This window comes from Salvelinus alpinus, chromosome 31 (genome assembly GCF_045679555.1).
Source record: "Salvelinus alpinus chromosome 31, SLU_Salpinus.1, whole genome shotgun sequence".
Classification (NCBI taxonomy): domain Eukaryota; kingdom Metazoa; phylum Chordata; class Actinopteri; order Salmoniformes; family Salmonidae; genus Salvelinus; species Salvelinus alpinus.
The window spans coordinates 21,305,733-21,321,003 of record NC_092116.1 but is presented as its reverse complement, the minus strand read 5'-3'; the positions used below and the strand labels follow the sequence as shown (position 1 = coordinate 21,321,003).

Below are 15,271 nucleotides of genomic sequence, written 5' to 3'. Positions count from 1 at the left end.
TTACTACTCAGTGATACCCTTGTTCACAGGCGCAGCTTTCCTCGTGGGAAAACACATTTCCAACGGGGTTGCTTTGATGAATCTGTCCATGATTGCGTCAGAGGTAGGCGGCGACTCTGCTGTCTCTGGATATTGTAGACTGTCTCCACAACTGTTTGTGTTTGTTTGTAAGCCTCCGGGACTCCGGGGATATCGGACAGATCTGGGCAATAATTATGTTTAATCATTCCCAATTAGGTCGGAGGAGATGGAGGAGACCCCAACGGCTCTTTGACTTCAGAGTCAAACAACATGGAGAGGTCGGGCTGGGGGAGAAGTCACTGTAAGCCAATTAAATTAGGATTGTTCCAATAATCCATGAGATTTTTGTCATAAATATAAAGAAATAGAATACTATGCTGTGTCATGTGTAACATGTGTAGGGGGGGGAAGACCCTTCCTTCTACAATTGTTTTGTTGTTGCCCTCCCCCTCATAGAATTAACTCCAGAATAATGTTTACGATCACAGATAACAACAACTGTAGCGATCCTGTGTTTATAAACATAGATATGGACTTTGTCACTTCAGCAAACATTTGTGGCACAGTCGATGCCACGCAGGGTTACAGGCCAGAGTATTGAGTGTTTGCCGAGCACCACGGCGGACGAGCTCCCTCTCCCTGCCTGTTACATTACACCTACACTACGATCAGAGCCGGCTGCAGACAATGATCAGCTAGGGGGAAATCTGATTTTCAACATGTTGATGACGTACCTGTATTTATAATTGTATAAAATATATGCCAAAAGAATTCAACCGACAGGTTTCTGGGCCAATGTACAACACAACCAATAAACAACGCATACCTACTTCGGGCGCTTCAATATCACGGTTTGCGTTTTCAACACCACAATAAATAGACAATGTCAATCTGGACAAACAGAGAATACATCCCTCTCCACCTTGTATGCCTACCCAGTATTAAGGCTTGGCTTGACAATCTCTAAATGTCATTCAACTTGTTGGTGATTTGTTCTCTTTCCGTTCATCAAATGGCCGCTGCACAGTTTGGATTGATTGATTGATTTTATTTGTCACCTCCAAAAAAAACATTACAGAGATACAGACACATTACAGAGATACAGACACATTACAGAGATACAGACACATTACATAGATACAGGCACATTACAGAGATACAGACACATTACATAGATACAGACACATTACAGAGATACAGACACATTAAATAGATATAGACACATTACATAGATACAGACACATTACATAGATACAGACACATTACAGAGATACAGACACATTACATAGATACAGGCACATTACAGAGATACAGACACATTACATAGATACAGGCACATTACAGAGATACAGACACATTACATAGATATAGACACATTACAGAGATACAGACACATTACAGAGATACAGACACATTACATAGATACAGACACATTACAGAGATACAGACACATTACAGAGATACAGACACATTACAGAGATACAGACACATTACATAGATATAGACACATTACATAGATATAGACACATTACAGAGATACAGACACATTACATAGATACAGACACATTACAGAGATACAGGCACATTACAGAGATACAGACACATTACATAGATATAGACACATTACAGAGATACAGACACATTACAGAGATACAGACACATTACATAGATACAGACACATTACAGAGATACAGACACATTACAGAGATACAGGCACATTACATAGATACAGACACATTACAGAGATACAGACACATTACAGAGATACAGACACATTACATAGATACAGACACATTACATAGATATAGACACATTACAGAGATACCGACACATTACAGAGATACAGACACATTACAGAGATACAGACACATTACATAGATACAGACACATTACATAGATATAGACACATTACAGAGATACAGACACATTACAGAGATACAGACACATTACATAGATACAGACACATTACAGAGATACAGACACATTACATAGATACAGGCACATTAGAGAGATACAGACACATTACAGAGATACAGACACATTACAGAGATATAGACACATTACAGAGATACAGACACATTACATAGATACAGACACATTACATAGATACAGACACATTACATAGATACAGACACATTACAGAGATACAGACACATTACAGAGATACAGACACATTACATAGATACAGACACATTACAGAGATACAGACACATTACATAGATACAGACACATTACAGAGATACAGACACATTACATAGATACAGACACATTACATAGATATAGACACATTACAGAGATACAGACACATTACATAGATACAGACACATTACAGAGATACAGACACATTACATAGATACAGACACATTACATAGATACAGACACATTACATAGATACAGACACATTACAGAGATACAGACACATTACATAGATACAGACACATTACAGAGATACAGACACATTACAGAGATACAGACACATTACAGAGATACAGACACATTACATAGATACAGACACATTACAGAGATACAGGCACATTACATAGATACAGACACATTACAGAGATACAGACACATTACAGAGATACAGACACATTACATAGATACAGACACATTACATAGATACAGACACATTACAGAGATACAGGCACATTACAGAGATACAGACACATTACATAGATACAGACACATTACATAGATACAGGCACATTACAGAGATACAGACACATTACAGAGATACAGACACATTACAGAGATACAGACACATTACAGAGATACAGACACATTACAGAGATACAGACACATTACATAGATACAGACACATTACAGAGATACAGACACATTACAGAGATACAGACACATTACAGAGATACAGACACATTACAGAGATACAGACACATTACAGAGATACAGACACATTACAGAGATACAGACACATTACAGAGATACAGACACATTACATAGATACAGACACATTACATAGATATAGACACATTACATAGATACAGACACATTACATAGATATAGACACATTACAGAGATATAGACACATTACAGAGATACAGACACATTACAGAGATACAGACACATTACATAGATACAGACACATTACATAGATATAGACACATTACAGAGATATAGACACATTACAGAGATACAGACACATTACAGAGATACAGACACATTACAGAGATACAGACACATTACAGAGATACAGACACATTACAGAGATACAGACACATTACATAGATACAGACACATTACATAGATATAGACACATTACAGAGATACAGACACATTACATAGATATAGACACATTACAGAGATACAGACACATTACAGAGATACAGACACATTACATAGATATAGACACATTACATACATACAGACACATTACATAAATACAGACACATACTGTAGATACAGACACATTACATAGATACAGACACATTACAGAGATACAGACACATTACAGAGATACAGACACATTACAGAGATACAGACACATTACAGAGATACAGACACATTACATAGATACAGACACATTACATAGATACAGACACATTACAGAGATACAGACACATTACATAGATATAGACACATTACATAGATATAGACACATTACAGAGATACAGACACATTACAGAGATACAGACACATTACATAGATACAGACACATTACATAGATACAGACACATTACAGAGATACAGACACATTACAGAGATACAGACACATTACAGAGATACAGACACATTACATAGATATAGACACATTACAGAGATACAGACACATTACAGAGATACAGACACATTACATAGATACAGACACATTACATAGATACAGACACATTACAGAGATATAGACACATTACATAGATACAGACACATTACATAGATACAGACACATTACAGAGATACAGGCACATTACATAGATATAGACACATTACAGAGATACAGGCACATTACATAGATACAGACACATTACAGAGATACAGACACATTACAGAGATACAGACACATTACAGAGATACAGACACATTACAGAGATACAGACACATTACATAGATACAGACACATTACATAGATACAGACACATTACAGAGATACAGACACATTACAGAGATACAGACACATTACAGAGATACAGACACATTACAGAGATATAGAAACATTACAGAGATACAGACACATTACATAGATACAGACACATTACATAGATACAGACACATTAAAGAGATACAGGCACATTACATAGATACAGACACATTACATAGATACAGACACATTACATAGATACAGACACATTACATAGATACAGGCACATTACATAGATACAGACACATTACAGAGATACAGACACATTACAGAGATACAGACACATTACATAGATACAGACACATTACATAGATACAGACACATTACATAGATACAGACACATTACAGAGATACAGACACATTACAGAGATACAGACACATTACATAGATACAGACACATTACATAGATACAGACACATTACATAGATACAGACACATTACAGAGATACAGACACATTACAGAGATACAGACACATTACAGAGATACAGACACATTACAGAGATACAGACACATTACAGAGATACAGACACATTACAGAGATACAGACACATTACATAGATACAGACACATTACATAGATACAGACACATTACATAGATACAGACACATTACAGAGATACAGACACATTACAGAGATACAGACACATTACAGAGATACAGACACATTACATAGATATAGACACATTACATAGATATAGACACATTACATAGATACAGACACATTACATAGATATAGACACATTACAGAGATACAGACACATTACAGAGATACAGACACATTACATAGATACAGGCACATTACAGAGATACAGACACATTACAGAGATACAGACACATTACAGAGATACAGACACATTACATAGATATAGACACATTACATAGATATAGACACATTACATAGATACAGACACATTACATAGATATAGACACATTACAGAGATACAGACACATTACAGAGATACAGACACATTACATAGATACAGGCACATTACAGAGATACAGACACATTACATAGATATAGACACATTACAGAGATACAGACACATTACAGAGATACAGACACATTACATAGATACAGGCACATTACAGAGATACAGACACATTACAGAGATATAGACACATTACAGAGATACAGACACATTACATAGATACAGACACATTACATAGATACAGACACATTACAGAGATATAGACACATTACAGAGATACAGACACATTACATAGATACAGACACATTACATAGATACAGACACATTACAGAGATACAGACACATTACAGAGATACAGACACATTACAGAGATACAGACACATTACATAGATACAGACACATTACATAGATATAGACACATTACAGAGATACAGACACATTACAGAGATACAGACACATTACATAGATACAGGCACATTACAGAGATACAGACACATTACATAGATACAGACACATTACATAGATATAGACACATTACAGAGATACAGACACATTACAGAGATACAGACACATTACATAGATATAGACACATTACAGAGATACAGACACATTACAGAGATACAGACACATTACAGAGATATAGACACATTACAGAGATACAGACACATTACATAGATATAGACACATTACAGAGATACAGACACATTACAGAGATACAGACACATTACAGAGATATAGACACATTACAGAGATACAGACACATTACAGAGATACAGACACATTACAGAGATATAGACACATTACAGAGATACAGACACATTACAGAGATACAGACACATTACATAGATACAGACACATTACATAGATACAGGCACATTACAGAGATACAGACACATTACAGAGATACAGACACATTACAGAGATACAGACACATTACATAGATACAGGCACATTACAGAGATACAGACACATTACAAAGATACAGACACATTACATAGATATAGACACATTACATAGATACAGGCACATTACAGAGATACAGACACATTACATAGATACAGACACATTACATAGATACAGACACATTACATAGATACAGACACATTACATAGATACAGGCACATTACAGAGATACAGACACATTACATAGATACAGACACATTACAGAGATACAGACACATTACATAGATACAGACACATTACATAGATACAGACACATTACAGAGATACAGACACATTACATAGATACAGACACATTACAGAGATACAGGCACATTACAGAGATACAGGCACATTACATAGATATAGACACATTACATAGATACAGACACATTACAGAGATACAGGCACATTACAGAGATACAGACACATTACATAGATATAGACACATTACAGAGATACAGACACATTACAGAGATACAGACACATTACAGAGATACAGACACATTACATAGATACAGGCACATTACAGAGATACAGACACATTACAGAGATACAGACACATTACAGAGATACAGGCACATTACATAGATACAGACACATTACATAGATATAGACACATTACAGAGATACAGACACATTACAGAGATACAGACACATTACAGAGATACAGACACATTACATAGATATAGACACATTACATAGATACAGACACATTACATAGATATAGACACATTACATAGATACAGGCACATTACAGAGATACAGACACATTACATAGATACAGGCACATTACAGAGATACAGACACATTACAGAGATACAGACACATTACAGAGATACAGACACATTACATAGATACAGACACATTACAGAGATACAGGCACATTACATAGATACAGGCACATTACAGAGATACAGACACATTACAGAGATACAGACACATTACATAGATACAGACACATTACATAGATATAGACACATTACATAGATACAGGCACATTACAGAGATACAGACACATTACAGAGATACAGACACATTACAGAGATACAGACACATTACATAGATACAGGCACATTACATAGATATAGACACATTACAGAGATACAGACACATTACAGAGATACAGACACATTACAGAGATACAGACACATTACAGAGATACAGACACATTACAGAGATACAGACACATTACATAGATACAGACACATTACATAGATACAGACACATTACATAGATACAGACACATTACAGAGATACAGACACATTACATAGATACAGACACATTACATAGATACAGACACATTACAGAGATACAGACACATTACAGAGATACAGACACATTACATAGATATAGACACATTACAGAGATACAGACACATTACAGAGATACAGACACATTACAGAGATATAGACACATTACATAGATACAGACACATTACATAGATACAGACACATTACAGAGATACAGGCACATTACATAGATACAGACACATTACATAGATATAGACACATTACAGAGATACAGACACATTACATAGATACAGACACATTACATAGATACAGACACATTACAGAGATACAGACACATTACATAGATATAGACACATTACAGAGATACAGACACATTACAGAGATACAGACACATTACAGAGATACAGACACATTACATAGATACAGACACATTACATAGATACAGACACATTACATAGATACAGGCACATTAGAGAGATACAGACATATTACATAGATACAGACACATTACAGAGATACAGACACATTACAGAGATACAGACACATTACAGAGATACAGACACATTACAGAGATACAGACACATTACATAGATACAGACACATTACATAGATACAGACACATTACATAGATACAGGCACATTAGAGAGATACAGACACATTACAGAGATACAGACACATTACATAGATATAGACACATTACATAGATACAGACACATTACAGAGATACAGGCACATTACGTAGATACAGACACATTACATAGATACAGACACATTACAGAGATACAGACACATTACAGAGATACAGACACATTACAGAGATACAGACACATTACATAGATACAGACACATTACAGAGATACAGACACATTACAGAGATACAGACACATTACAGAGATACAGACACATTACAGAGATACAGACACATTACAGAGATACAGACACATTACAGAGATACAGACACATTACAGAGATACAGACACATTACAGAGATACAGACAGGTTCTACTGTTCACACATTAGACAGCGTTTGATATTCTTTTAAAAAGTGGTTAAGGTTGGTATGGTTTTGAGTTGCTAGTTTGCTCCACTCAGCAGCGCAGGTATATATTGGTTTTAATCAGATAGACTCTTATATTTCAAACAGTGAATATTAGAGTCTCTGGCTCTGGTATTATGCTGGTGGACATCTCTAACAAATGAAAAATTGTTGGTTAGGTACCTGGGGGCTGAGTCCTTGATAATTCTGTGGACCAGACCAAGTTGAATTAACACTACTCTTTTTTTCCACAGATAGTCAGCCCATGTTTGACTGGTCTGTAGCTTTTCTTTAGATGTTTGGGCTGCTGGTAAACCATGCTGTGCAGACATAATCAAAATGACACAGGACTAGAGCACTCGCCAGAGTCTTTAGGGGGTCTATAATTAGGTTTCCATCACATTGATGACAGATTTTCATGTGAATATTCAAAAATCTGCATAAAAACATTATGAAAATTTTCCCATCAGATTTGTGTTTCCATCATATTGACTTGTCTGTGTGTAAATACGTGTAAATATGAAAACAGTGGGGTATTTTTTTTATATCTGATAATCACACGGTGTTATTTATTGCTGAACAGCAGATGTCACTAATGTGAATTGTGAACAGATAATGAAGCTACCAGAAATAAACCATTCTTCAGCACAATTTGGTGAAAGCCTTTAGAAATCCTTAGTTTTCCATCACTAGTTTACAGGCCACATCATGCTGGCTTGCAAAGTGACATGTAATCCTGTTAGAATCCAGACAGAGTTAAGATATCAAACAAAATAGTTTTATTTAACCAGGAAATAACCAATTATTATTTTACAATGACGGCCTACCCCGGCCAAACCCTCACGACACTGGGCCAATTGCACGCTGCCCTATGCGACTCCCGATCACGGCAGTGATCAAACCAGGGTCTGTAGTGACACCTCTAGTACTGAGATGCTGTGCCTTAGACCACTGCACCACTCAGGAGATAATGATGGGTGTGGTTTTGATGGTACTGCTTTACTCTCCACAGTGTAAAACAATAAGTCTGGTTATTAACACAAACACTGGGGGTTCTTTTACACCACTGTGTGTTCATTTCACACATGCAGAGTGAATTTAATGCCTGAATCATAAACTAGAAATGTTACACTGAAAAATCAGCACTGTCCAATTTGCTGTGTGCGAGATAGCCACAATGTTTTGGGTCAAACGTCAGCCAAGCATTGATCATCATGTCACCAGAATAATACCCTCAACATGTATTGAAAGGAGCATCAAGCTTTCACCGCCCTGTGTGGTTCATCATAACTGATTTCATCCGTAGCCTAATAAACTGCATGCTTTCCCAAGTTGTAGTGGGAAGACCACACAACATATCATCGCGTGACACCAAGTTCACTTCAAAATATATGTATTATATTTTCGCATTAAAAGCATTTCCCATAATTAATTGTACAGACACAAAAGGATTGTCTGTGGTACTTAGTTTTATCAAACATTTGGAAAGTTTACTGATAAATTTGTTGTTTTCATTGGATGTGGCAGGTAGCCTAATGTTTAGAGCGTTGGGCAAGTAACCAAAATGTTACTGAATCGAATCCCCAAGCTGACAAGGTAAAAAGCTGTTGTTCTGCCCCTGAACAAGGCAGTTAACCCACTCTTCCCTGGTAGGCTGTCATTGTAAATAAGAAATGACTTACCTAGTGAAATTAAGGTTAAATAAAAATTTGTCCTGACATTTTTGTATCTGACATGCACTTTCCTCGCATTAAAAGGTTGGATGGAAACCTGGTTAATGTCGAGACATTTTGAGGACCACCCCACTAAATGTCGAACTGTTTCCTATCAAATGTAGTTATTTTATAGGCCCTACTTTATAACATTTTGAAAGAAAAAGAAAATCGGAACAATGCTCTCTTCCTTTGTTTATTCAAGTTTGTTAATTTAAGCTAACATTTGAACTTAAACTGTATATATTTATAAACTTTTTGGGAATGGTTTTGCACAAAAGCCGCACACCAAATTTAAAAAGCAGCATATAAAGCTCACCCCTCTCCGTGTTGAAATCAGTGATTGGTAAGATTCTGCCTCTCGTCGTTCTTCTTCCCATATAGAAGTGGTTATACCAAGTGTCAATCTTCTATCTCCGCCCACCTTTTTGCACGCTCCCGTGCCTTGTTTTGGAGTTTTATTTATGGTCAGCGCACTCCCGACGCCCGAGCTATCGTTTGCTTCACACTGACATCATAGCGGATTACAATGTCAAATATTTTGGAAGCAGCACTAGCCTCCGGTTTTACACCCCGTGAGAGAGATTCGTCGTTTATATTCCAGTCATTTGTAATATAAAGTTGCAATATTTTTCGCATGAAACATTTTTGGGGGATGGAATGATGCATTCAAGTTAAGGTATGGAGTTATGAAAGCAACCCAAGTTGATATGCGCATATCTGTAATCGGGGAATTCAATCGAAATATCATGGACTTCCCCATAGCTATATTACATCATTTAGAATAGGTGAAAAGTATGCTTAGGTATGGCCTACGTTTTTCTGCAGCACCACAACTTGAAATGGCATTGGTTGCATTTAACTTACGGGTTTTCTAGACAGCGTGTTATCTATTTCACTTGCTTTGGCAATGTAAACATAGGTTTCTCATGCCAATAAAGCCCCTTGAATTGAATTGAGTGACAGCGAAGTCACGATGCATGATTGTTTAGTCTACTACAGCATATTATGGAAATGCATTGTGAAAAATCCATCGGGTCATGCTAATGGTAAAAAAGTTGTCGCGCTACGAAAAGCTCCCTCCCGCATTACGTAATAACAGACCAGCTGTTTAGAGATGCTCGTGTGAGAGGTGAAATACCCCTCTACCCCTCTGATGACGACAAACATTTCAATCCCTCTCAACTAGCAGCAGCATGCGAGCTTGTGGTGAAATGTATCTCCTCGGATATACAAAAGCTGTCAAGAGCATTTTCCAATGGAACTTTCCACCCACTGCTCCATTTCTCCGACTGTGTTTATCCAAACTGTACAAGGTTGTGTTGCTGTAATACTGTCGAGTGAATTCCCTATTGGGTATTATTTATAACGTTAAACATAATATATATTATACATTATAAACCGGTTGGCCCTGAATGCTGATTCACTAAAAGCGCGGTATATCAGACCATATACCACGGGAATGACACAAATAATATTTTTACTGTTCTAATTACATTAGTAATCAGTTTATAATATCAATAAGGCACCTCAGGGGGTTGTGGTATAATGGCCTTATACCACACCTCCTCGGGCCTTATTGCTTAATTAGAACACCTCCATTGTAATCATACTGTAATAGACCTACTTACTGTAATAATGTTTGTCCATGATGAGGCTTATTTAGTTTGAAAATAATGTATGCCTACCACATACCCAACAATTTGCAGGTGGAGCCAGGGGTTAAAAGTAGTCATTGGATACTACTATAATATTAATAGGTTTCCCTAATGTAAAGAGCGTTGTGATTACTGTCCGTAAATGAAAAGCTCCCTACAAATAAAATGTACTATTGTTATTATTTTATATATATTTTCATCCTGTCTTTTAAACTATGCCGCTATCCTATTTGATGTGTATATATAGATATGCTGAATAACCCTGAGCCTAGGCTGCATTAAGCAGGACACAACGTTGGCCAATGTTCAGATAGACATGTGTTATGTAGAACAAACATGCCTCTCTGACGTATAGAACAAGGAATCACATCAGCTCTATTCATGCCGTTTCTATCTGAAAGGTTCCACAACGTTTGCGGCCTGACCCCAAGCCTGACCCCTGTCTCCCCTGTCTACAGGTCTATGTAACAGAGAGTGGGTCAGGTCAGGGATGCTGCAGCGTCGGAGGGAATCTGACTCTCATGGCCTGTTTTCATCTGGAGAGACCTCCGACAATGACTGTGAGGTAACATAATGTGTGTGTGTGTGTTTTTTTCTGTTTGAGCAGTATAACCCACACTGACTCAACCCTAATCATGTGAGTGCATGAGGGCACGGTATAGGACATTTACCATCCTGTGTGTGGATATGTGTACGCATGTGTCTCAGTGTGTGTATGTCTGTGAGACATTAGTAATTAAGGCCCCACTGTTAGGTTTGTACACAGCATGAAGCATACTTTGTAACCTCTGCTGCTGTCCAATTAGTGATGGACTGATGGCTCCAGATAAATCATTACTACTTTCTACTCTCTCTCTCTCTTTCTCTCATTCTCTCTTTCACTCTTTCTCTCATTCTATCTTTCTCTCTTTCCATCTTTCTCTCTTTCTATCTTTCTCTCATTCTATCTTTTGTTCTCTCTCTCATTCTATCTTTCTCTCATTCGCTCTCTCTCTCTGCTCTCTCTCTCTCTCATTTGCTCTCTCATTTGCTCTCTCTCTCTCTCATTCGCTCTCTCTCTCATTCGCTCTCTCTCTCTCATTCGCTCTCTCATTCGCTCCCTCTCTCTCATTCGCTCCCTCTCTTATTCGCTCTCTCATTCGCTCTCTCTTTCTCTCTCTCTCTCTCTCTCTCTCTCTCTCTCTCTCTCTCTCTCTCTCTCTCTCTCTCTCTCCCCATCTCTCATTCGCTCTCTCTCTCTCTCTCTCTCTCTCCCTCTCTCTCTATATATATATATATCTGTTTCCTCTGTTTCTCTCTCTCTCCGTTCCTCATTTATCATGCTTATCTCTCTGTTTCTTGCTCTGTCACACACACTTTCTCTCTCTCTATATCTTTCACTTACTGTTTCTCTCTCTGCAGATGGGGGCAAGTTGTGGAGAAGTTGGCGTAGTGTGTTTGTGTGAGACTGGACCCTGCACACTATACTCTGAAGCACATACACAGACGCCGGTGAGAAGTGGTGTTCTATAATATTATTTTTTACATCCAAGGGAAGATACAGACGCATATATTACCCTGGACAATATTTAAGCAGGATTCAATCCAAAACTGCACTATTACAGTGGGTTTTGACTCTTCATTACAATGCTTTACTCCAACGCTTCGCATGAAATTTGCATACAGTGGAGCAGAGCTCAACTTTTCTACCAATCCGCTAGCAGGGCTCTCGCCACTCACCTTCCCACAATCCCCCACACATTTCTCTGCGTGTGCCCTCGTTGAAAATGAATGGGGGCGGAACTTCTCCTGTTGAATTCGTTGTTAGCGAAAACCGTACGCTATAGTGCGCTTGACATTTAAGTGTAATAGTCAGTTGAGCCGACTTCTGCACCATTTACTGCAAACGTGGGAACATTGCCTTTAAAATCTGCATTGTCGACAATGCGCAAACGGATTGAGTCCCGGCTTTAGTTTGTTATGCCTCGTTGAAATGCATATTTATCTCTCCCTATGCATTTCACCTACACACGTATCATGCTGTACACCACTCACGACTCTCTCTCTCTCTCTCTCTCTCTCTCTCTCTCTCTCTCTCTCTCTCTCTCTCTCTCAGGACACACTGAAATGTGAACACTGTGGGAAAAACAGGGTAGTGATAACCAGGTACTCAGAGGGATATGGCACAGAGGTAGGGTGTGTGTGTGTGTGTGCGAGTGTGCGTGTGTTCGTTCAATGACACAAATATTGATGTTACAGAACATCAGTATGGTTTATTGAAAATCCCGGCACTGCATATAATGTTGAATGCTGATGCACACAAACATACTGAAGAAGTATTACCTTTGTCTAAAATGTAGGTGGCTGAAACCAATGAGTGATTGTACTGCACACGTGTACGTGTGGCTAATTCATGTGACTCATACTGTGCAGGAAGAGTGTGCCCTGTCCGATCCTCAGGGTGACAGCGATGCAGACGCTGACATCGAGGACACAGATTGCAGGTTCGACACACACACACTGCTTACTCACCAATTGGTCACTCATAAACAGTACCTATTGTCTTTTTATTTTGTTGCTGTTTCGATTGGTCCAGACTACAGGAGCCAGGTTCTCTCCAGCGAATCAGTTCGCGGAGACGGAAGCGACCACGAATAGCACGGCAGGACACCACGGAGAGTGAGGACGATGGGGGGAGGAGTCACAGGAGTCACCGCTGGAACCTCAGACTCAGTCCCCACCGGGCTCACAACAGAACCTTACTAGAGGTACCTCAACCACACAGAACCACATCACAAACCTAATACACAACTACAGTTAAACCTTATCGCAACCACATAATGAAACCACCATATAATGAAACCACCATATAATGAAACCACCATATAATGAAAGCCCCTTCTTTTTTTTTCTCTCTCTCTCTCTCTCTCTCTCTCTCTCTCTCTCTCTCTCTCTCTCTCTCTCTCTCTCTCTCTCTCTCTCTCTCTTCTCTCTTCTCTCTTCTCTCTCTCTCTCAGGAGAGTGTATCACAGGTCAGACCGTTAGTGATCTGTCGGCCCAGTGTCAGAGGAGACGGTCAGGGGCCTCCAGTCGAAGGGCCCAGAACTGGCCCAAAATGGCTCTGGTTCCTGTGGCCCTCGTCTCTCTCCCTGCCTGTCGTTCTCCTCCTCTCCATCCCCCTCTCTCTCTCCTTAGTCATCATCATCATATCTTTCCTGATGCCTCGGGCCAGTACTTGACCACACTTCTCTGTTTTATTAATTCATTGTAATATTTTTCATTGAGTAATATAATTATGCTTTAATCACCTCGCGTCACCGCATCATGTTGTTAATTCATGTGTGTATACTGTAAACAAATCATATTAGACCAGAAGCCATAGCAGCATCAGACCATAAGCCATAGCAGCATCAGACCATAAGCCATAGCAGCATCAGACCATAAGCCATAGCAGCATCAGACCATAAACCATAGCAGCATCAGACCATAAGCCATAGCAGCATCAGACCATAAGCCATAGCAGCATCAGACCATAAGCCATAGCAGCATCAGACCATAAGCCATAACAGCATCAGACCATAAGCCATAACAGCATCAGACCATAAGCCATAGCAGCATCATCACCCTTTTCCACAACACTATTTCTGAA

General features: G+C 38.4%; 1 protein-coding gene across 3 annotated transcripts; it reads left to right on the top strand.

Annotated features, from left to right (window-relative positions):
- The first annotated feature begins 189 nt into the window (after positions 1-189).
- Positions 190-14,929, top strand: LOC139561687 (uncharacterized). 3 transcript variants are annotated; one of them, XM_071378945.1, is made up of 7 exons: positions 190-322; positions 12,102-12,208; positions 13,045-13,134; positions 13,739-13,813; positions 14,056-14,126; positions 14,219-14,390; positions 14,640-14,929. In XM_071378945.1, the coding sequence occupies exons 1-7, from the start codon at positions 292-294 to the stop codon at positions 14,859-14,861; spliced, it is 768 nt and encodes a 255-aa protein (XP_071235046.1). In that variant the 5' UTR covers positions 190-291; the 3' UTR covers positions 14,862-14,929. The 3 variants fall into 3 exon arrangements, with proteins under 3 accessions (XP_071235046.1, XP_071235047.1, XP_071235048.1); XM_071378946.1 differs by lacking the exon at positions 190-322 and adding an exon at positions 10,447-10,664; XM_071378947.1 differs by lacking the exon at positions 190-322 and adding an exon at positions 10,447-10,664 and having other exon boundaries at positions 12,045-12,208.
- The last annotated feature ends 342 nt before the right edge of the window (positions 14,930-15,271 follow it).